The sequence below is a fragment of the Macaca nemestrina genome, chromosome 10 (assembly GCF_043159975.1).
Source record: "Macaca nemestrina isolate mMacNem1 chromosome 10, mMacNem.hap1, whole genome shotgun sequence".
Taxonomy (NCBI): Eukaryota; Metazoa; Chordata; class Mammalia; order Primates; family Cercopithecidae; genus Macaca; species Macaca nemestrina.
This window is the reverse complement of record NC_092134.1, coordinates 78,150,893-78,175,661: the sequence shown is the minus strand read 5'-3', so window position 1 is coordinate 78,175,661 and position 24,769 is coordinate 78,150,893. Positions and strand designations below refer to the sequence as shown.

General features: G+C 34.4%; 2 protein-coding genes across 2 annotated transcripts in view; both read left to right on the top strand.

Annotated features, from left to right (window-relative positions):
* The window catches only part of LOC105474197 (olfactory receptor 6C1), a 55,276-nt gene continuing 30,507 nt past the window's right edge, over positions 1–24,769 (top strand). Inside the window, exons 1-2 of the mRNA XM_071071632.1 lie at positions 1–27; positions 12,835–12,943. The gene's annotated coding sequence lies outside the window, so the exon portion shown is untranslated. The remainder of the gene's footprint in view (positions 28–12,834; positions 12,944–24,769) is intronic.
* LOC112425262 (olfactory receptor 6C6-like) lies at positions 7–24,012 on the top strand. Its single transcript, XM_071071631.1, has 3 exons — positions 7–27; positions 12,835–12,943; positions 22,968–24,012. Exon 3 carries the CDS (start codon positions 22,989–22,991, stop codon positions 23,943–23,945), a length of 957 nt encoding a protein of 318 aa, XP_070927732.1. The 5' UTR covers positions 7–27; positions 12,835–12,943; positions 22,968–22,988; the 3' UTR covers positions 23,946–24,012.

Sequence of the window (24,769 nt, the reverse complement as noted above, 5' to 3'; positions counted from 1 at the left end):
TTACAGTGCATGTTGGATGGATAGATGGTATGTATGATTGTTGAAATGGAACAAATCAATGGTTTGATATGATAAAATTCTAGTTTATGAAGCATATCACTGTGCATTTGTATTAATGTTGTCAGTAGCATGATTCGTATAAATGAAAAACATTTCATAATTCATTTTTTTACAATTACCTGAATGTGCTAGATTAGAAAACTCCAGGAGGTAAGGCCACTTTTCTTTCAACTAGTTTAGGGGTTTATCAGAGATTACTAAGTAGAACTCTATTTTTTTCTAACTACATCATGATTGAGCCATTCTTTTTACTTTTGCTTATGCTACTTTGTCTGCCTTCAATATTTTGTCTCATCTCTTTGTCTTTTCGTAGGACTTATGAGATCATTGCATAGAGCAGGGTCATATGATGAGATAGGGTCATGATAACTAAGTGGTACACAGTTACTTTTAAGGTGATGAAAATGTTCTAAGATTGACTGTATACCTGTGAACATACTAAATGCCTTTGGATTGTACACTTTAAATGTATGGATTGTATAGTATATGTACAGTATCTCAATAAGCCTGTTTTAGGTTTTATATAGTTGTTCATTGAGCAGTGCACTTTTGTTTTCAGCACTAGTGAAAATGCTATATGGATCTGTATCCACTACATCAAAGTATGGTCTTTGTAAATAGTTTCCTTTTGTAATAAAAAGTATGATAAAAAATATGACATACGGTTTAAATGGTTGCCTAAATTAAAGGGTGGAAATGGGCTGTGTTTTTTTCTAGGGATAAAAAAATAATAATTTTCAATTATTTCAAGTTATTTAATTTTGTACCCCTATCAATTAAATTTCCTCAAATATGTAGATATCCCTCATCAGCCCATACTTTTAAAAACAAAAACACCAGAGATCACTCCATATTTTTTAAAGGTGCACCATTTCATTATTAATTAAATACATTACAAATTAGGACACAAATAACGCTTACCAGCAAACAGATTGAACTCTTGCTTAAGACAATTTATTGCAAAATCATTTTTATTAATCACTTCTTAAAATGCTGAATAATGTGGGGAGGTGGAGGAGTGAATAGAGAAAGTTGCCTGCCTGGGCAACACAGCCCAGCTGGTAAATTCACAAAATGCCCAGAATTTCAGACAGTTGATGTTTTTGTTACCTCATTTGTAATTTTTAATCATTCACAATGCTCTTTTAAGAAAGTTATGACTTCTCAACCTTCATTAAAAGCAGTGTACAGAATTGCAATTATTTTTTCTCAATGCTAGTCTCAAGAAAATATTCTTTTCCTTTATTCTTTGTACTTTGGTTGATTCCTTTAAGTTTTAGTGTGAAAAAATGAGAAAGCATATTGGCATCATGACATTTCTTTATATGTCCCAAAACATTCTTCTCTTACATCTTTGTTATAGTATCAAATTGCATAGAAATTATAATATAGTTTCTAAGTTTTAGGTAATATTAATCTCAGATTGAATTTCTCTGGATTTTTTTTTATTTTTACAAAAGAAAAGATTAGAAGATATAACAATTATTGCATAAGTTAGACTATCCCAATAGATTTTTTTAAACACCTGTGTCCTGAAGTTTTTAGGTGACTGAACTTGTATGTGGGTAGAAAATATTTACAGAGGTACAAGTTTCGTTTATAAATCTTTGCTTGTAATCCCTTCCATGAAAATCATGAGAATTCAGTTTTTTCCTCTAAAAATTTAATAAAGTGAGTAAAATTATAAACGTTTGTTACAATTATTTTGATATTATCTCAATCATGTTTTCATAAATTAAACAGAATAGCTGCAGATACTTCATGAAAGGTACATTTAATGTATAAAATTTGATGAGTTTTTACACACATATACAACTGTAATACTATCCCCAGAATCAAGTAATAAATATAACCATCACATCCAAAAGTTTTGTTGTGTCTTTTTGCAATTATTCATGTGTGGTTGCATATATGTGGTAATAACATAACACAAAATCTACCTTTCTAATGAACTTTAAGGGCACCATACCATGTTAACTATAGTCACACTGTTGTACAGAAGATCTTTAGAACTTTATTCATCTTGCATAACTGTTTAATTTGTGAAAATTGAACAACTCCTCATTTTCCCCTACTCTTAATTTTTGCCAACCACCATTCTATTATCTGTTTCAGTGAGTTTGGCTATTGTAAATAACTCATATATGTGGAATCATGTAGTAATTGTCTTTCTGTGACTGGATTATTTCACTTAGCAAGATATCTTCTAGGTATATTCATATTGTTGCAAAGGGCGGAATTTTCTTCTTTTTAAATAATAATATTACACTGTATGTATAAACTACCTTTTCTGTACTCATTTGTTTGTCAGTGAGCATTTGGGTCAACTTCATATCTTGGCTGTTGTAAATAATGCTGCAATGACCATGGGAGTGCAGACATCACTTCGAGATCCTAATTTTAATTCTTGTATATATATGATGAAAAATGGGATTGCTGGATCATGCAGTAGTCCTATTTTTAATTTTTTGAGGAACCTCCATACTATTTGCCATAGATGTTGTACCATTTTATATTCCCACCAACTGTGTGTAAGAGTTCTGATTTCTCCACAAAGTTGCCAACACTTATTATCTTTATAAATTTTTTTACGACAACCATCCTAAGAGGTGTAAGGTCATGTCTCAAATGGTACAGGAAAAACAGAATAGGCACATGAAAAAGAATAAAATTAGACCTCTATCTTACACCATACACTCAAATCAACTCAAGATGGGTTAAAGATGTAAATCTAAGACCTGAAACCATAAAACTCCCAAAAGAAACCATATGCTTGAAAAAACTTTATGACATTGGTCTTGGTAACGATTTCATAGACATGACACCAAAATCATAGGCAACAAAAGCAAAAGTAGGCAAGTGGTACTACATTAAATTAAAAGTGTCTGCACAGAAAAGGAAACAATCAACAGAGTGAAAGGCAATCTACAGAAATGGATACAATATTTTCAAATCTTATATCTGATATGAGATTTATTTCCAAAGTGTATAAGAAATTCCTACAACTCAACAGCCAAAAACAAAAATCAAAAAAGGACAAAGGACTTGAATAGATATTTCTGCAGGGAAGACATAAAAAAGAATAAAAGGTAATGTAAAGGTGCTCAACATCACTAAATGTAAATCAAAATCACAATGAGATTTCATCTTACACCAGGATGGTTTTAATTATGTGGTTTTGATAAGGTTCACTAAAGGGTAATAATAACCAGTTAATGAAGATGAAGTTCATTGGACTTAGACTGACAAATGATCTTTGATAATATACTGTGATTTTTCTGTTTGAATTTCTCAAGTACATGTTGAGTATGATGCAAAGCTTATTGTCTTCTTCACCCAGCTGAACCCTGCCTCAAAATGCCAATGTATTTCTTCTTTCAAATCTTTTTCTTGAAAATCTTTGTATTCCTAAATTTCTTGTATTAGTCCATTTTTATGTTGCTAATAAAGACATACATGAGACTGATAATTTATACAGGAAAAAGGATTAATGGACTCACATTTCCACATGGCTGGGGAGGCCTCACAATCATGGTGGAAAGCAAGGAGGAGCAAGTCACATCTTACATGGGTGGCAGCAGGCAAAGAGAGAGCTTGTGCAGGGAAAGTCTCCCTTATAAAACCATCAGACTTTATGAGACTTATTGACTATTGCGAGAACAGCATGGGAAAGACCTGCCCCCACGATTCAATTACCTCCCACCAAGTCCCTCCCACAACATGTGGGAATTCAAGATGAGATTTGGGTAGGAACACAGCCAAACCATATCATTTCTATATTCCTAACTTAAAACATTTCGTACCAGGGTTACACAACTCAGTTATTTTTGTTTTCATCTTTTTGAGAGCTTCAGAATTTTTTATTCTTTGTCCTATGACTACCGTGTTGCCATCTGCAAACCTCTAGAATATCCAATCATTATAAGCAACAAATTTTGCTACCAACTTATATTTAGCTCTTGGTAATGGTATTATTAATTATTTTTTCATGATTGTTTGTAGAACTCAATCTGGATTGCAGTGTTTGTAAAACTATTTTGCACTTCATGTGCAAAACTTCTTCCTGCAAATCCCTTGCACGGATTTCCTGGGGTTGATATATTCTGTTTTGCTTTGTTGTGACCACTTGTGGTCACTTTGGTGTATATGATTCTCTCTTATACATATATCATCAGGATTATTTTGAAATTCTTTTTTCCAGCTAAGATCAAAAGTTTGTCAGCACTTAATCATCTCATATCATTACAATTTCTTTTCCTTAGAGTAGCTGTTTTATTATTTGTATTAACCTGTCAGAAAAAAAGAGAATGACATTAACAAAAGGTGCAGTTGTGCTCACTACCTCTGTTCTTCCTCTACCAAACCCCTTTATTTATACTTTAGCAAATCAAAGAGTGAAATTAGTCTTCATTAATATATTCTAGTTTATTTCAATATATAAAATAAAACTGATGTTAATTTCAAACCTGAAATAAAAGTGAATTATATTTTAGTCATTTTCCTGATAATTTTTATTAATAAGTCTTTGATAATTCATTTTAAAATATCAGATTTGCCAATTCTCCTATATTTGTGTTTTATCTTTGCTATGCCATCTTTAATTTTAGTTTTCTCACTCAGTAGTTATAAAGCCCCTTTCTTTGTTCCTAAAAGAGCATGTAAGTCAATTTTATCTCTGCCAAAGTGTATTACTTTCTACATATTGTGACTTTGTTCTATTTATGTTTTGTACAAGTATATTTTGCTTTTCATAATTACTGAATTACTTCAATCAACATATTATGAAGCCTATCATATCCCAGTCACTATGCTAGATATATGCTACAAAGCTGCTGTTAATGTTTGTATTATTTATACTGTGCAAGACTGCGTGGAATCCATTTTAACTCTGTGATCCCAAGGAAATTCCTCATAGTGTTGTAGAGAAGACTAAATTTTTCAAAATACGCATGGCAAGTTAAATGTCCTGGCTAATAGTGAATTCTTTTTTTTTTTTCTTTTTTTTTAAATTTATTTATTATTATTACACTTTAAGTTGTAGGGTACATGTGCATAACATGCAGGTTTGTTACATATGTATACTTGTGCCTTGTTGGTGTGCTGCACCCATCAACTCGTCATTTACATCAGGTATAACTCCCAATGCAATCCCTCCCCCTTCCCCCCTCCCCATGATAGGCCCCGGTGTGTGATGTTCCCCTTCCTGAGTCCAAGTGATCTCATTGTTCAGTTCCCACCTATGAGTGAGAACATGCGGTGTTTGGTTTTCTGTTCTTGTGATAGTTTGCTAAGAATGATGGTTTCCAGCTGCATCCATGTCCCTACAAAGGACACAAACTCATCCTTTTTGATGGCTGCATAGTATTCCATGGTGTATATGTGCCACATTTTCTTAATCCAATCTGTCACTGATGGACATTTGGGTTGATTCCAAGTCTTTGCTATTGTGAATAGTGCTGCAATAAACATACGTGTGCATGTGTCTTTATAGCAGCATGGTTTATAATCCTTTGGGTATATACCCAGTAATGGGATGGCTGGGTCATATGGTACATCTAGTTCTAGATCCTTGAGGAATCGCCATACTGTTTTCCATAATGGTTGAACTAGTTTACAATCCCACCAACAGTGTAAAAGTGTTCCTATTTCTCCACATCCTCTCCAGCACCTGTTGTTTCCTGACTTTTTAATGATCGCCATTCTAACTGGTGTGAGATGGTATCTCATTGTGGTTTTGATTTGCATTTCTCTGATGGCCAGTGGTGATGAGCATTTTTTCATGTGTCTGTTGGCTGTATGAATGTCTTCTTTTGAGAAATGTCTGTTCATATCCTTTGCTTCAGAATAGTGAATTCTTAATAAATGTTAAGAACTCTGACATCAGAATCCAATTTGTCATACATTTCCGGGAAACACAAACCTTATCCAGCAATAAGCATTACTCATTCTTTTAAGGGTATAGGAAAGATGCCAGTAGCCATTTGTGCCACAACATCTATATCAGTGGGTAGGATCCACAAATCCTTCAGATGCTGCTCTCCATTTCCCTGTTTTCCATATAGGAAAACACCTTGGGTTTCCATATGACAAGTACTATTTTTGTGTGACAGAAGATTTAAAACAGGTGGTGCACTAAGTTATCCTTTCCCCAGTGTTTACTTTCTCTTGTTAGATAACTAGAGAGGTTATGTGACTAATTTTTACAGTGAAGTTGAGACTGATCAAATCATAAATGTTAGGTTTAATTCTGAAAATATCCACACTGATCTGACAAAAGGATCTCTTATATTAAAAAATAATCAATACATAGTCCCCAGAAAACCCTCATTTTACCTTCTAACTAGTAAAGTATATCAATATGTTCCTGAAAATTCTAGTAGTGGTAAAAGTGCCTCAGGTGGTCATTAGAGAAAGAGAAAATGCCTATTAATAAACATTTTCTTCTCTGCCAAGATCAGCTCCATCGTGGAGACCCTCACTCAGTGGTGCTAGAGGAATTAAAGACACACACGCAAAAATATAGAGGTGTGGAGTGGGAAATCAGGGGTCTTACAGCCTCCAGAGCTGAGAGCCTCGAACAGAGATTTACCCACGTATTTATTAACAGCAAGCCAGTGATAAGCATTGTTTCTGTAGATTATAGATTAACTAAAAGTATCCCTTATGGGAAACAATGGGATGGGCTGAAATAAAGGGATGAGTTTGGCTAGTTATCTGCAGCAGGAGCATGTCCTTAAGGCACAGATCACTCATGTTATTGTTTGTGGTTTAAGAATGCCTTTAAGCGGTTTTCCGCCCTGGGTGGGCCAGGTGTTCCTTGCCCTCATTCCAGTAAACCGACAACCTTCCAGCGTGGGCGTCCTGGCCATCACGAACATGTCACAGTGCTGCAGAGATTTTGTTTATGGCCAGTTTTTGGGTCAGTTTATGGGCAGATTTTTTGGGGGGCTGTTCCCAACACTTCTCCTTTTGGTTTAAAGAAAAACAGGTCATTTAGTGTAACTAATATAGGAGGTTCCTATGTAGCTATACTAGTTAATAGTATAGATAGCATAGGCTAAGACAAAAAGGCCTTATGTTGTCTGGAGAAACTGCTTGGATTTAATTTAGGTTAGTAGTTCTCAAAATTTAGTGTACATAGGAATTACTTCAGGACAGCCTAGGCACGAATTCCAAGATTTCTATCGCTAGGAATCCTAGTTTATTATATTATTATGACTGTGAGCAGTCCACATGTCTTTACTAGTTTGATGGTTCATGCATCATATATACATACAACTTGATTTAAATTAAGGGTTTCTTCCCCTTAAGCTGGGGAGTTATCCTATATTTATTTTTAGAGACAATTTCTTAGTCAATAATTATAAAGGTAATTTGTAGCTATTTGGAGTCAGGAAGTCAATTGAAGGTATATTATGTTAATCTATTTTAGACATTTTGAAGATTGAAAGTCAAGTAAATGCAAGATATCTGATGCATATGGAAGAAAATTCCAAAAACATTGAGGAAACAAATAACTTTGAAAATATTGGAATTTAGGAATAATGGAGAAGGAGTACTTGCGGAGGGGGGCAATCATGTCCCTATGCTGCTCTCCACTTATAACCATTAATCTATACACACCATACAAATATGCATTGATGTGTTTCATAAAACAGAGTTATCATTATTGCTGGGGAGATTGAATCATATTATCAGCCTGATATTCTTAAAAAGGCAAATTACCCCCAAAATGGAAATAAGGCAGAATAACCAAGAAATGGAGATACACAAAATTGTTTGATTGGTTCAAGTATTAACCACTGTGTTCCTGGGTGGAAGCAATTGAAGCCTAGGCTTATCTGGTATTCTTTGTTGGTTTGTTTTAAATATCACAAGCCTTTGCAGGATGACATCACAAATGTCTTTAGAAAAAAAAAAAAATTGTCATGAATCAGTTCTGAAATGCCGTTTCTTACCCCTACTCCAATTTACTTCTTAGTATATTTAGGATGTTCCTTGAAACATGTATTAACACATGGATTTGAATTGAAAAATTAAGTTAACATTTTTACCTGAAAATAATTCTGATTTTGTTGTAACTCTGATTTTGATAAAAATTCAGCCTATAGAAAAGCATTTTATTAAAATATGTACTTGCAAAGATGCAATGACATTATGCTTTGATTTTTCCAAATTGTGTATATATATGTCTAGTTAAATATGGCACTTCTAAATCCCATGAGTAAAATTAGAAGTTTCATTAATGTTGGTAAAGTCTTTTTCAATACAAATAACAGAAACTAAGACACGAAGTGCATTAATATTTGGTTAACATATGCCTTCTTACAACAGGTGATTTCCAGGTTTGTTTTAATTAAAAATTTGGTAAATGCCATGTGAGTTTAACAAGTTAACTCAAAAAAAGTTCAAATAACTGTTATACTCCTATACTAAAAATTTCCTCCATCCTAATCTATTTACTCATGTATCCAAGATATTACAAGTTATGTATCTTAAATAGTAAAATAGGAATAAAATTAATGTTGAATTCCTTCTTATTCTATAAGCGATACACTATCATGTTAAGAAATATGTATTGAATATAATTTGATTGATTCTATGATGTTTCTGTATATTTATTTTGAACTGGCAAATTATAAACCAATAATAATCTTCATAAAGCATCAGCCCAGGTGAAAAATTTTAACACTTAGAGAATTATGGTCACAGAAAATAAAACAAAGTTTTAAAATACAGTTTTATGTGTGTATATATGTATACATACACACACATAATAAGAAACCCTAGTTTTGGTTATATATACATATATATGTTGTTAGACAGAAATATGCTAGCATGAGCAATACAATCTTTTCATCCATAAGATAAAAAGATAAATTATACAAAAAGAAAAGCCTGGAAGATGTTGAATAGAAATATTAGTGCAAGGGAAAAGCATAGAATTTGAACATTAAAAAAATGCATGTATACATATTTCTAAAAATATTGACATTAGGTATGAAATCATTGTTATTAAATTTCATTTTATGGCATAATAATTATTTTTAAAGGATAATATTAAAATTTGTCAAAAGTTATATTAGTAAATTTTTTTAAAACTTATGGTAACAATTTCAAATAATTTAAATGTTTAAATGTGCACAAGAAGAAAAGAGGGACTCCCCCCTCAAAAAAATTTATGAAATACAAGAAAAATAGTTTTTTAATCTGGCTATGTAGAGGACCTGAAAGGAAAAACTGGAAACTCCCATGTTATTTCTCTCAAGGTCATTAAAAGGGACAGATCTAACATCAGTGGTTCTTGGGTCTCTGCAAAAACTTACAAGAAAATTGAAAAGCTGCAAGAACTCCAGAGTTGCAAACTGTTAGAACATATCACCTTTAAAGAGTATTGGTGAAGTTGTCATCAAATGTAGATGATAATCCATTTCTTAAGGGTTCTTCGGATATACACAAGATCCAGGAAGAAGGTAGATACTAGGTAGAGTTAGTGATTTGAATTGTTCACAGACTACTATATTAGCAGAGCCTTGGCATTGCTATATCATCCATGTAGTGAGAAGCCTGGAGTCTAAATCTCTGAGGAAGGCGTAAGAAAGCAACAGAATTCTCAGAGCAATTCATATTGTTTTGAATGTCGGAGACACAAATTATTTTAATAAATAAAGTCTAACATATCCAAAGACTCAGCTTAATTAAATATAACAAAACATAGTGAAACATGACAGGTTGAGTGCCATCATTAAAATGGAGACCGGGGAATGACTGGGAAAAAGTGATTAGTGAATGGTACAAAGAGGCACTATGGAAGCACTTTGACCTGCGTCACAGCAACTAACATGACAGGCGGAATAATTAGATTTATCACACAGGAAAAAAATTCTTACCTTGTCCCACATCAGAGGAGATGTGAAAAGATGCCATTTGAATCAGAAAGAAGGGAGAGGGCACTCAGGAAAGCCTGAGGGATAGTATTTTTATTTTCTTTCTCAAGTAGCCAATTATACCTTCACAACTTATGAAAAAGCATCCTCTCTTCACCTATTTGAAATGCTAACTTTATCAAATATTAGTTTTGTAAGTTTTTTGGGTGTATGAATAGCAATCAATGTATCTATTGATAGATCCATCATGTATAATCTATCTACCATCTATTTGTAAAATTTTGAAAACTTTTACCTTATTCATCTTCATTTCTCATTCTTTTTCAGTATCTTCTTTTCTTTCACTACATCACTTACTTTTAATGCAATCTTTATGAAAATAAAATTGGTTATTTATTTCATTATTCAACTTCTTTAAATTATTTTTCTTTTTTTATAATGAAGTATGAATTATCTTAGAATAAACCAAAATCCTTTAATGGTTATTTCGTGTCATATGAATATCCACTTATTTCAGCACTGTTAGCTGATATAAAAACTAAAAATTTATTTAAACAGTCATAGATAATAATATCATATATCCAGTAAATCAGCAGAATAGGATTCCATAAGACAAAAAGCAAACAAATAAAACAAATTTAAACCAAAAACCAACAATAATAAAGAACAATGAAGGCAAAAAGCAATTCTTTGAGGTGGTAAATATAATTGATATAGCTCTAGTTAGAATGATCAGGGAAAAATGAAAAGGAACAAATTACTAATTTTAGAATTGAGAAAGATGGCATTACTACATATCCTACAGATATTAAAATAATGTTGATACTATGAACAACTTTATGCCAAATAATAGACAATTTAGATGAAATTGACAAAATCCTTGAAAAACACTAACTGCCAAAGGTCACCCAAAAAGAAATACATAAGTTGAATAGTCTTCTATCTGTTAAAGTAATTGATTTGTATTTTAAAAGCTTCACATAGGAAAAAAAAGATCTAGGACTGAATAGCTTTCCTGGTGAGTTATGCAACAAATTTTTAAAAATATCAATTATATACAAATTCTTCTAAAAACTTGAAGAGGAGAAAATATTTTCCAATTCATCTTCAGGCAGTGTTACTCTGACACCAAAAATGGACAAACACATTAAAAAATACAACCACAGTTAATATTCCTCATAAGTATACATACAAAAATTCTAAAAACCAACCAAAATGTATTTAATAATATTACTATATAAAATGGTAATATATAATGAAAAAAGTGAGTTGTAGCTCAAGAATAAAGATAATGTTTAGTTTAACATTAGGAAAAAACTAATGCAATTTACTGTGTGTTAGAAAAAACTAAAAATTTATTTAAACATAGATAAATAATTTGATAAAATTCAATATTTATTGCTAAGAAAAACTCCAAGCAAGCTAGGCCTAGAAGGGAACTGCTGCAATTTGATGAAGGGTGACCAAATAACCTACAGCTGACACTGAAGCCAAAAAACTGAATGTGGCCAAGCATGGTGCCTCATGCCTGCAATCCCAGCACTTTGGAAAGCCAAGACAGGAGGACTGCTTGAGCCCAGGAGTTTGAGACCAGTCTGGGCAACATAGAGAGATTCCCATCTCTACAAATAATAAAAACCAAATTAACCTGGCATGGTAGCATGCTCCTGTGGTCTCAGCTACTTGGGAGGCTGAGGTAGGAGGATCACTTTAGTCCAGGAAGTCGAGGCTTCAGTGAGCGAAGCCATGATCACAGTACTGCACTCCACTGTGGGTGACAAAGAGAATGTATCTTAAAATACAAAACAAAACAAAAAACCTGATAGCTTTCCCACTAAGATCAGGAAAAAGACAAGGATATTCACTCTCCTCATTTCTATTCAACTTGATACTGGGAGTTCTAGTCACTGAAATAAGTCTAGAAAAATAAATAAAAGATAGCCAGATTGAAAAATAAGAAATAAAACTATCTTTATGTGCAGACAGCATCATCATGAAAGTAGAAAATCCAATGAAATCTACAAAAATTGTACTAGATTTAGTAAATGAGTATAGAGAGTTTATAAGATATAGTATCAATCCAAAAATTAATCATATTCCTGCACACTCTAAATTTAAAAAAAAAGTCAAATACCATCTTAAATTTTAAAACCCTACATATTTAGAGACAAATTTGACAAAAGATGTGTATGATGTGTACACTGAAAACTATACAACATTGTCAAAATAAATTAAGAAGATCTTTAAAAATGAAGAGATACAGTGTGTTCATGGGTCAAAATGCTGAATATTCTTCCGTTGTCTATTCTTCTGAAATTGATATATAGGTTCAATGCAATATCAAATCAAAACTCCTGGGGCTTTTTTTTTTGGAGAAGTTGACAAATTGATTCTTTTTTTTTTTTTTCTTGAAGTCTGTTTATTTTTTTCAAAAGGAGAAAATAAAAAATGAGTCCTTATGCACCCATTATCCCATCTCACTAATTATCAACTTATGTTCCATCTTGTTTTCTATCTCTATTCACAACATCCTGCTCACATAATTTTGAATAAAATACCAGACATAGTTTTGGTATCATTAAATATAAACAATCAAGTGTGTAAGTTTTTCATAATTATTTTTTAAATTAAACTGGAATTCAAATAAGGTAATATATTGCAATTTGGTTGATTTGGTTCTTAGTCTTATGAATTACCTTTTTATCTCTTTTTTTGTTAATGCAGTTTATTTCTGGAAGAAATGGAATCATTTGACTTGTAGAGTTCCCATAGTTTGTATTTTATTTTTTACAACCCTATTGTGTTCAATATGTCCATCTGTCCCTACTTTTGCCTATTATATGTTAGTTCTAGAGGTATGATCAGATTCAAATTCTATTTCTCTAAGAATACTTCTCGGGGGGGCGGAGCAAGATGGCCGAATAGGAACAGCTCCAGTCTCCAACTCCCAGCGCGAGCGACACAGAAGACCCGTGATTTCTGCATTTTCAACTGAGGTACTGGGTTCATCTCACTAGGGAGTGCCGGACAATCGGTGCTGGTCAGCTGCTGCAGCCCGACCAGCGAGAGCTGAAGCAGGGCGAGGCATCGCCTCACCTGGGAAGCGCAAGGGGGAAGGGAATCCCTTTTCCTAGCCAGGGGAACTGAGACACACAAAACCTGGAAAACTGGGTAACTCCCACCCCAATACTGCGCTTTAAGCTAACGGGCACACCAGGAGATTATATCCCACACCTGGCCGGGCGGGTCCAACGCCCACGGAGCCTCCCTCATTGCTAGCACAGCAGTCTGTGATCTACTGGCAAGGCAGCAGCGAGGCTGGGGGAGGGGCGCCCGCCATTGCTGAGGCTTAAGTAGGTAAACAAAGCTGCTGGGAAGCTCGAACTGGGTGGAGCTCACAGCAGCTCAAGGAAACCTGCCTGTCTCTGTAGACTCCACCTCTGGGGATAGGGCACAGTAAACAATAACAAATGCAGCAGAAACCCCTGCATATGAAAACGACTCTGTCTGACAGCTTTGAAGAGAGCAGTGGATCTCCCAACACGGAGGTTGAGAGCTGAGAAGGGACAGACTGCCTGCTCAAGTGGGTCCCTGACCCCTGAGTAGCCTAACTGGGAGACATCCCCCACTAGGGGCAGTCTGACACCCCACACCTCACAGGGTGGAGTACCCCCCTGAGAGGAAGCTTCCAAAGCAAGAATCAGACAGGTACACTCGCTGTTCAGCAATATTCTATCTTCTGCAGCCTCTGCTGCTGATACCCAGGCAAACAGGGTCTGGAGTGGACCTCAAGCAATCTCCAACAGACCCACAGCTGAGGGTCCTGACTGTTAGAAGGAAAACTATCAAACAGGAAGGACACCTACACCAAATCCCCATCAGTATGTCACCATCATCAAAGACCAGAGGCAGATAAAACCACAAAGATGGGGAAAAAGCAGGGCAGAAAAGCTGGAAATTCAAAAAATAAGAGCACATCTCCCCCGGCAAAGGAGCGCAGCTCATCGCCAGCAACAGATCAAAGCTGGATGGAGAATGACTTTGACAAGATAAGAGAAGAAGGCTTCAGTCCATCAAACTTCTCAGAGCTAAAGGAGGAATTACGTACCCAGAGCAAAGAAACTAAAAATCTTGAAAAAAAGTGGAAGAATTGATGGCTAGAGTAATTAATGCAGAGAAGGTCATAAACGAAATGAAAGAGATGAAAACCATGACACGAGAAATACGTGACAAATGCACAAGCTTCAGTAACCGACTCGATCAACTGGAAGAAAGAGTATCAGCGATTGAGGATCAAATGAATGAAATGAAGCGAGAAGAGAAACCAAAAGAAAAAAGAAGAAAAAGAAATGAACAAAGCCTGCAAGAAGTATGGGATTATGTAAAAAGACCAAATCTACGTCTGATTGGGGTGCCTGAAAGTGAGGGGGAAGATGGAACCAAGTTGGAAAACACTCTTCAGGATATCATCCAGGAGAACTTCCCCAACCTAGTAGGGCAGGCCAACATTCAAATCCAGGAAATACAGAGAACGCCACAAAGATACTCCTTGAGAAGAGCAACTCCATACATACATAATTGCCAGATTCACCAAAGTTGAAATGAAGGAAAAAATCTTAAGGGCAGCCAGAGAGAAAGGTCGGGTTACCCACAAAGGGAAGCCCATCAGACTAACAGCAGATCTCTCGGCAGAAACTCTACAAGCCAGAAGAGAGTGGGGGCCAATATTCAACATTCTTAAAGAAAAGAATTTTAAACCCAGAATTTCATATCCAGCCAAACTAAGTTTCATAAGTGAAGAAGAAATAAAATCCTTTACAGATAAGCAAATGCTTAGAGATTTTGTCACCACTAGGCCTGCCTTAAAAGAGACCCTGAAGGAAGCACTCAACATGGAAAGGAACAACCGGTACCAGCCATTGCAAAAACATGCCAAAATGTAAAGACCATCGAGGCCAGGAAGAAACTGCATCAACTAACGAGCAAAATAACCAGTTAATATCATAATGGCAGGATCAAGGTCACACATAACAATATTAACCTTAAATGTAAATGGACTAAATGCTCCAATTAAAAGACACAGACTGGCAAACTGGATAAAGAGTCAAGACCCATCAGTCTGCTGTATTCAGGAGACCCATCTCACACGCAGAGACATACATAGGCTCAAAATAAAGGGATGGAGGAAGATTTACCAAGCAAATGGAGAACAAAAAAAAGCAGGGGTTGCAATCCTAATCTCTGATAAAACAGACTTTAAACCATCAAAGATCAAAAGAGACAAAGAAGGCCATTACATAATGGTAAAAGGATCAATTCAACAGGAAGAGCTAACTATCCTAAATATATATGCACCCAATACAGGAGCACCCAGATTCATAAAGCAAGTCCTTAGAGACTTACAAAGAGACTTAGACTCCCATACAGTAATAATGGGAGACTTCAACACTCCACTGTCAACATTAGCCAGATCAACGAGACAGAAAGTTAACAAGGATATCCAGGAATTGAACTCATCTCTGCAGCAAGCAGACCTAACAGACATCTAGAGAACTCTCCACCCCAAATCAACAGAATATACATTCTTCTCAGCACCACATCGCACTTACTCCAAAATTGACCACATAATTGGAAGTAAAGCACTCCTCAGCAAATGTACAAGAACAGAAATTATAACAAACTGTCTCTCAGACCACAGTGCAATCAAACTAGAACTCAGGACTAAGAAACTCAATCAAAACCGCTCAACTACATGGAAACTGAACAACCTGCTCCTGAATGACTACTGGGTACATAACGAAATGAAGGCAGAAATAAAGAAGTTCTTTGAAACCAATGAGAACAAAGATACAACATACCAGAATCTCTGGGACACATTTAAAGCAGTGTGTAGAGGGAAATTTATAGCACTAAATGCCCACAAGAGAAAGCAGGAAAGATCTAAAATTGACACTCTAACATCGCAATTAAAAGAACTAGAGAAGCAAGAGCAAACACATTCGAAAGCTAGCAGAAGGCAAGAAATAACTAAAATCAGAGCAGAACTGAAGGAGATAGAGACACAAAAAAACCCTCCAAAAAATCAATGAATCCAGGAGTTGGTTTTTTGAAAAGATCAACAAAATTGACAGACCGCTAGCAAGACTAATAAAGAAGAAAAGAGAGAAGAATCAAATTGATGCAATAAAAAATGATAAAGGGGATATCACCACTGACCCCACAGAAATACAAACTACCATCAGAGAATACTATAAACACCTCTATGCAAATAAACTTGAAAATCTAGAAGAAATGGATAATTTCCTGGACACTTACACTCTTCCAAGACTAAACCAGGAAGAAGTTGAATCCCTGAATAGACCAATAGCAGGCTCTGAAATTGAGGCAATAATTAATAGCCTTCCAACCAAAAAAAGTCCAGGACCAGATGGATTCACAGCTGAATTCTACCAGAGGTACAAGGAGGAGCTGGTACCATTCCTTCTGAAACTATTCCAATCAATAGAAAAAGAGGGAATCCTCCCTAACTCATTTTATGAGGCCAACATCATCCTGATACCAAAGACTGGCAGAGACACAACAAAAAAAGAGAATTTTAGACCAATATCCCTGATGAACATCGATGCAAAAATCCTCAATAAAATACTGGCAAACCGGATTCAGCAACACATAAAAAAGCTTATCCACCATGATCAAGTGGGCTTCATCCCTGGGATGCAAGGCTGGTTCAACATTCGCAAATCAATAAACATAATCCAGCATATAAACAGAACCAAAGACAAGAACCACATGATTATCTCAATAGATGCAGAAAAGGCTTTTGACAAAATTCAACAGCCCTTCATGCAAAAAACGCTCAATAAATTCGGTATTGATGGAACGTACCTCAAAATAATAAGAGCTATTTATGACAAACCCACAGCCAATATCATACTGAATGGGCAAAGACTGGAAAAATTCCCTTTGAAAAATGGCACAAGACAGGGATGCCCTCTCTCACCACTCCTATTCAACATAGTGTTGGAAGTTCTGGCTAGGGCAATCAGGCAAGAGAAAGAAATCAAGGGTATTCAGTTAGGAAAAGAAGAAGCCAAATTGTCCCTGTTTGCAGATGACATGATTGTATATTTAGAAAACCCCATTGTCTCAGCCCAAAATCTCCTTAAGCTGATAAGCAACTTCAGCAAAGTCTCAGGATACAAAATTAATGTGCAAAAATCACAAGCATTCTTATACACCAGTAACAGACAAACAGAGAGCCAAATCATGAATGAACTTCCATTCACAATTGCTCCAAAGAGAATAAAATACCTAGGAATCCAACTTACAAGGGATGTAAAGGACCTCTTCAAGGAGAACTACAAACCACTGCTCAGTGAAATAAAAGAGGACACAAACAAATGGAAGAACATACCATGCTCATGGATAGGAAGAATCAATATCGTGAAAATGGCCATACTGCCCAAGGTTATTTATAGATTCAATGCCATCCCCATCAAGCTACCAATGAGTTTCTTCACAGAATTGGAAAAAACTGCTTTAAAGTTCATATGGAACCAAAAAAGAGCCCGCATCTCCAAGACAATCCTAAGTCAAAAGAACAAAGCTGGAGGCATCACGCTACCTGACTTCAAACTATACTACAAGGTTCCAGTAACCAAAACAGCATGGTACTGGTACCAAAACAGAGATATAGACCAATGGAACAGAACAGAGTCCTCAGAAATAATACCACACATCTACAGCCATCTGATCTTTGACAAACCTGAGAGAAACAAGAAATGGGGAAAAGATTCCCTATTTAATAAATGGTGTTGGGAAAATTGGCTAGCCATAAGTAGAAAGCTGAAACTGGATCCTTTCCTTACTCCTTATACAAAAATTAATTCAAGATGGATTAGAGACTTAAATGTTAGACCTAATACCATAAAAATCCTAGAGGAAAACCTAGGTAGTACCATTCAGGACATAGGCATGGGCAAAGACTTCATGTCTAAAACACCAAAAGCAACGGCAGCAAAAGCCAAAATTGACAAATGGGATCTCATTAAACTAAAGAGCTTCTGCACAGCAAAAGAAACTACCATCAGAGTGAACAGGCAACCTACAGAATGGGAGAAAATTTTTGCAATCTACTCATCTGACAAAGGGCTAATATCCAGAACCTACAAAGAACTCAAACAAATTTACAAGAAAAAAACAAACAACCCCATCAAAAAGTGGGCAAAGGATATGAACAGACATTTCTCAAAAGAAGACATTCATACAGCCAACAGACACATGAAAAAATGCTCATCATCACTGGCCATCAGAGAAATGCAAATCAAAACCACAATGAGATACCATCTCACACCAGTTAGAATGGCGATCATTAAAAAGTCAGGAAACAACAGGTGCTGGAGAGGATGTGGAGAAATAGGAACACTTTTACACTGTTGGTGGGATTGTAAACTAGTTCAACCATTATGGAAAACAGTATGGCGATTCCTCAAGGATCTAGAACTAGATGTACCATATGACCCAGCCATCCCATTACTGGGTATATACCCAAAGGATTATAAACCATGCTGCTATAAAGACACATGCACACATATGTTTATTGCAGCACTATTCACAATAGCAAAGACTTGGAATCAACCCAAATGTCCATCAGTGACAGACTGGATTAAGAAAATGTGGCACATATACACCATGGAATACTATGCAGCCATAAAAAAGGATGAGTTTGTGTCCTTTGTAGGGACATGGATGCAGCTGGAAACCATCATTCTTAGCAAACTATCACAAGAACACAAAACCAAACACCGCATGTTCTCATTCATAGGTGGGAACTGAACAATGAGATCACTTGCACTTGGGAAGGGGAACATCACACACCGGGGCCTATCATGGAGAGGGGGGAGTGGGGAGGGATTGCATTGGGAGTTATACCTGATGTAAATGACGAGTTGTTGGGTGCTGACGAGTTGATGGGTGCAGCACAGCAACATGGCACAAGTATACATATGTAACAAACCTGCCCGTTAAGCACATGTACCCTAGAACTCAAAGTATAATAATAAAAAATAAATTAATTAATTAATTAATTAAAATAAAAAAAGAATACTTCTCTAGTGATGTCGTGTTCTTCCGTTGGGAGGCATAAAATATCTACTGATCTCTTAATTTAATTTTACTATTATTTGTAGTGATGTTAACAGCTGCTAATAATCTTCACCCTCATCTGTCAGTTACTTAAAGGTTGCAAAATTATGACTTTCTGTTATTCATTTTTTGTTTTTTTCTTTTTAGCTAGAATATTCCTATAAAGAGGAATGTTTTCTAGTCAACTAGTTGACAAATTTTAGGACTAGTGGGTACAGAAAAAGCAGGGTAAATTTGTAGTTTCTATTCCTTTATATTTCATTTTAATTTTTATTAAACTGACATATAATAATTGTACATATTTATGATGTACATAGTGATGTTTTTATACATATAATTTATAGTGATCAAGTCAGTGCAGTCAGCATATCCATCATCTCAAATATTGATCATTGATTCTTAAATTCATATGGAAATGTGCAAAAGACCTGGAATTGTCAAACATCTTTGGAAGAATATAATAAAGTTGGAACATTAAAACTATCTGATTTTAATACTTGGAATAATGGTACAATGTAGCATTGCCCTAGTTTAAACAAGTAGATCAATGAAACAAAATAGAGTATAGAAATACAGCACACCTATTATGTATAGATAACTGATTTTTTGACAAATATTCAAAGACAAATTAGTTAAGAAGGAAGAAATTTGTGTTTATTTTTGTTTTCCCAAGGAATTGTTCTGATGTATTTCATGTTTAAGAGTAGTAGGTATGGACTGTTTTTAAACTCTGAATTCCTATAGTAGACCTGATGCTTTCTTAAGAATGGATGACGGTGAGCATTTTTTTTTTTTTCATGTCTAAACATTAGTAACTAGACATTTGGATTTGTTTTCGATGACATTTGTTTTGAGTCTTGTTTCATGGTCCTTGGAGAGGGCTTTGTTTAATACCTTTTAGAGCTTGGTTACAAAGACAATATACACGACCAATCCTTTTTACTCATATTGAGTATAGTCTTTATATTAACACGATTCACGGGCTTCAGATATTCAAATTATCCTGCACCTGCATGTCGCAAACCAAATGCAATACTATTGATTTTTTCCAAATTTATAAAAAGCACACTTTTAAAAATCATTAAACTGATTACCCTTGCATACCCAATATCCTACCAGTACACAATTGAAACCTCATTTTAAATTTGAATTTGTTTGGCAATATTCAAACCTGCTGTACACTTGTTTTGAGTTTCTTTTTTTTTTTTTTTTTAGTGAAAGTAACAGAAAGGTTTTTTTTGTTTGTTTGAAAAAACTAGCACAGTGGATTTTCTCACGTTGCCTTATGAGTGAGAACAATTAGTGTTTTGTTGCATATTGCCCAGATTTTAAAAACAGACAGTATAGATTGTTATATGTATAAATAAACTTTTTGAACAGCAGTCTCTAAGGAATTTTTTCTCTATTTTCTTTTGTTTTGTAGTTTCAATAGATTCCCTTGTGTATTTACTGAGCAAAAAGATAAATCTGTAACTCTAGCCTAATTAGAATAATGAGATACATGACATTTCTCTACTTAAAATCTGTTCTTTTTCCTAGGCTTTCATCTTTGGTGTAACGAGTCTAGTTAAGTATTAATGAAAACTTTTAGAAATTTAACCAGACTGTAGAGAATGATAGAGATGCATTAGAATTTTTTTTGTGTGTGTCTGAGATGTGTAGTGAATATGAACTTAAGTAAAAGTAGAAAATATTTAAACAAAATATTCTCTCATTTTATCTCTACATGGATTCTTCTGAAGAAAACTTGGTATTTAATATCTCTTTAATATTGGAACAATGTATTGAAATGATTATAAGTGCCCTCAATTTAGTTAGCCTTTGCATTCTACCATGTACCATAATATAAAAACAAATCCAATATACCCTGCGTAAGGTAAGAGCCTTTTTAACTTATCTTTTCATGCAACCAAAGCTGGGGCAAAACTTTGGAAATCCATGTCAGGGAATTAAATTTGCCCTTAAATTGTCCTATTTCCTTTATTCCTTCTGACGAAGAAGTAAAACTTTCTAATATATATATATTATATATTATTATACATATATATATATTACAAATTTCTAATATATATTTCTATTATATAGAAGAAATTTTTACTTCATTTATGTTTTCATAATTTTACCTCATATATATGTTATATATAATGTAATAGAATGCATTTTTTAAATGTACGAATAAGTCTAATTTTTTTTTCTTCAGCTTTTATTTTAAGTTCTGGGGTACATGTGCAGAATGTGCAGGTTTGTTACTGTAATTCATTTTTTAATCTATCTCTATGAGCTTGTAGTTGCATTGAATGAATCATAGAGGGAAATTAGAAAGCAGCTATTTCCATGTTGAGAAAATCTACAAACATATTTACATCCAGTTTAAGATCAAAGACAGCTATTTTGTTTAACAAAGCCCAGATTTTGATCAGTAGAACAACGATGAAATTTTTAAAAAGTCTTCACTATTATATTTAGTCTACCACATCATACAAATTTCACAGATAATACATGAAAAAGGTAAATTTATATTTATTACATTATATGTAATAATATGTAGTTATATGTAAAATATGTATTATAACACATATACACATAAAACTACCTGTAGATCTTGTTATACTAGAAAAGCAGTGGCTAATGAAAAACCCAAGAGATAACAAAAATAGAAATATTTTGATGTTGCAAGTACTATTATGCATGCATTAACTTACTATTTATGAAAGACACACAAATTAAGATTACTAGAGAGCAATCACTGTTTAAAACAAAGATTCTAGGGATTCATTAATTAAAAACAAAGGTTTTATAGGGATTCAGTAATTTTAAAATGAATATATATAAATAAAAGAATATTAAGCTTTGTAGAAAAGCAGAGAAATATTTAAATATTTTAATCAAAAAGAAAAGGTAACTTCATGATATTTGATTTTTTTATTATAGCCTGTATGTTATAAAAGGAAGCCAGAAAATGGAAAAAACGCCCTTTTGAATATTGTCTGGGAATTCTGAAAATTGGCTAAGACGAAGCAGCCTTTCTTTAGCAAAAATAATTAACTAAAAATAAATTATAATCAGTTACTATGGAATATAACTGCAATACTAGTCAGTAAGAAGACCTGCAACTAGTACTTAAAATCATTTTGCATTTAAAATAAAACAATATATAGCTTCTTACTGTATTTGCAAAAGAAAGAAATATGAAACCATTATAAACAGATTAAAGAAAAATGGAAGATAAAACATAGAAAGACCAATTTTAGTTTTTCTGTTTGATATACTTCAGTCATATAGAATTGAGGCACTGAGGCACTGTTAATGACTTACCGGAAAAGTGGTGAATCTAAAGGCAATTGATAAAGTACGAATAGGCACCTAAGTGGAGCTACAAAAACTGTAGGAACGTAAACACAAAAACTAAGTAAATAAAATATAAAATTGAACTTGATGATGGATAAATATATATCAATGAATAAATATGAAATGGAACGTGATGATGAATAAGAGACTCTCTTAAGTAACAAGTTACTTGAAGTGTTAGCTAAATTCAGAAATTTCAAACTACTATTTAAACTGCCTTTTGGGATAAAGTGCTTGAAAGATGAATCAAAAGTTAACGCTAACCGAAGTATGAAACTTATTTCAAATGAGTGAAAAGTTTTCAGTAACGTGGCAAGTAGGACTTATTTAACTCTGGACAAGAGAAGAATCTTTTAACATTCTTATAAACATGACTGATGAATTGGTGGATGTGTTCATTTTTATGAAATCTAAGTTGACTTGTGAAAATATTTGTTCATGGGTAACTTTCTAAATATGAAACTTTCTAGGGCTGAGAATGAAGTAATGTATTTTCTTACTTGTGATATTAGTTTTTATTTTCTGCAGATTTCACAGGACAAAAGAAAAATGAAGAACCAATCAATGGACATAGTGTTCACTCTGCTTGGATTGACAAATGACCCTCTACTACAGATTGTGATTTTTCTGTTTCTATTTTGTAATTATATCCTGAGCCTGATGGGGAACTTAACCATCATTCTCCTCACCCTGCTGGATCCACGGCTCAAGACTCCAATGTATTTCTTCCTCCAAAATTTCTCCTTCTTAGAAATTTCATTCACAACTGTTTGCATTCCACGATTCTTGACAAGCATTCTGACTGGAGACAAGACAATTTCCTACAATGCTTGTGCAACTCAATTATTCTTCTTCCTTTTATTAGGAGTTACTGAGTTTTACCTCCTGGCTGCCATGTCCTATGATCGCTACATTGCCATCTGCAAACCACTGCATTATCCAATCATTATGAGCAGCAAAGTGTGCTACGAACTTGTATTCATCTCTTGGGTAACTGGATTCCTAATCATCTTTCCCCCTTTGGTCTTGGGACTCAAGCTGGATTTCTGTGCTTCCAAAACTATTGATCACTTCTTATGTGACACTTCTCCTATTCTACAGATTTCTTGCTCAGATACACGTTTTATAGAATTAATGGCTTTTATCTTAGCTGTGCTGACACTCATCATCACGTTGTTGTTAGTGATCTTCTCCTACACATACATCATCAAAACCATTCTAAAATTCCCTTCTGTTCAACAGCAAACCAAGGCTTTATCCACTTGTTCTTCACACATGATTGTTGTCTCTATTACTTATGGGAGTTGTATCTTTATGTATATGAAACCATCAGCAAAAGAAAGGGTGACTTTAACTAAAGGAGTAGCTGTGCTCAATACCTCTGTTGCCCCTTTACTCAATCCCTTCATTTATACTCTAAGGAACCAGCAGGTGAAAGAAGCTCTCAAGGATATGCTTCAAAGATTTTGTTATTTTCTAAACAAGACAAAATTTGGATATAAATAATATACTGTTGGAACATGAATGGGAAAATTGAATGCAGTCTTCAATAAATTACCTTAGTTCAGAGTTATTCCATTTCTCCGCTTGAATAGTATCGTATTAGGTTTACTGCATCTCTGTGTTCTCTGCAGCTCTCTTGTTCTTTCTGAGTAGATCTTCCTACTCTCTAGTGATAAACTACCTTCTTCAATCTAAAATATCAAATTTCCTCTATGCCTAGAAATAGCTCTTCCATAAATAATAGTTTTATGTACTGAATGTTTTGTACCCGTGAACATTGCTAGATATACTGAGACAATTACTTCAACATGTGTGTTAATTGCTAAGCATCGTATCTGCTCTTAAGTATCTTGCATTCCTAAAACAGTCAAAAACACAGAATCTGATAATTATTATATTATGTAATTGATGTTGCGATAAAAACGAGGTAGAAAACCTGATTAATTTTAAAGATCAAAGTAGCCACTCAAGAAATCATTGCTTATGATGGACCTTGAAAGATGAAGAAAAAAATTAAAGGTTCCAGGATGCTGTAAGCAGAGTATAAAATAGGCAAATAAATTAGTCTACTATAGAAGATTCACCTGGAGAGTTTCAATGATTAAGAATATTAGTAAACATTTTTGGTTGTTTTGGGGGATAAAAATAATTTAATTTGGCCAGGTGCAGTGGCTCATGCCTGTAATCCCAGCACTTTGGGAGGCTGAGGTGGGTGGATCTTCTGAGGTCAGGAGTTTGAGACCAGCCTGATACGGTGAAACTTTGTCTCTACTAAAAAAGACAAAACTTAGCCGGTGTTGTGGCATATGCCTGTAATCCCAGCTATT

Bases quoted from the DNA above. Each gene is read 5' to 3' on its own strand.
- LOC112425262 (XM_071071631.1), top strand. From the start codon at position 22,989: ATGAAGAACCAATCAATGGACATAGTGTTCACTCTGCTTGGATTGACA.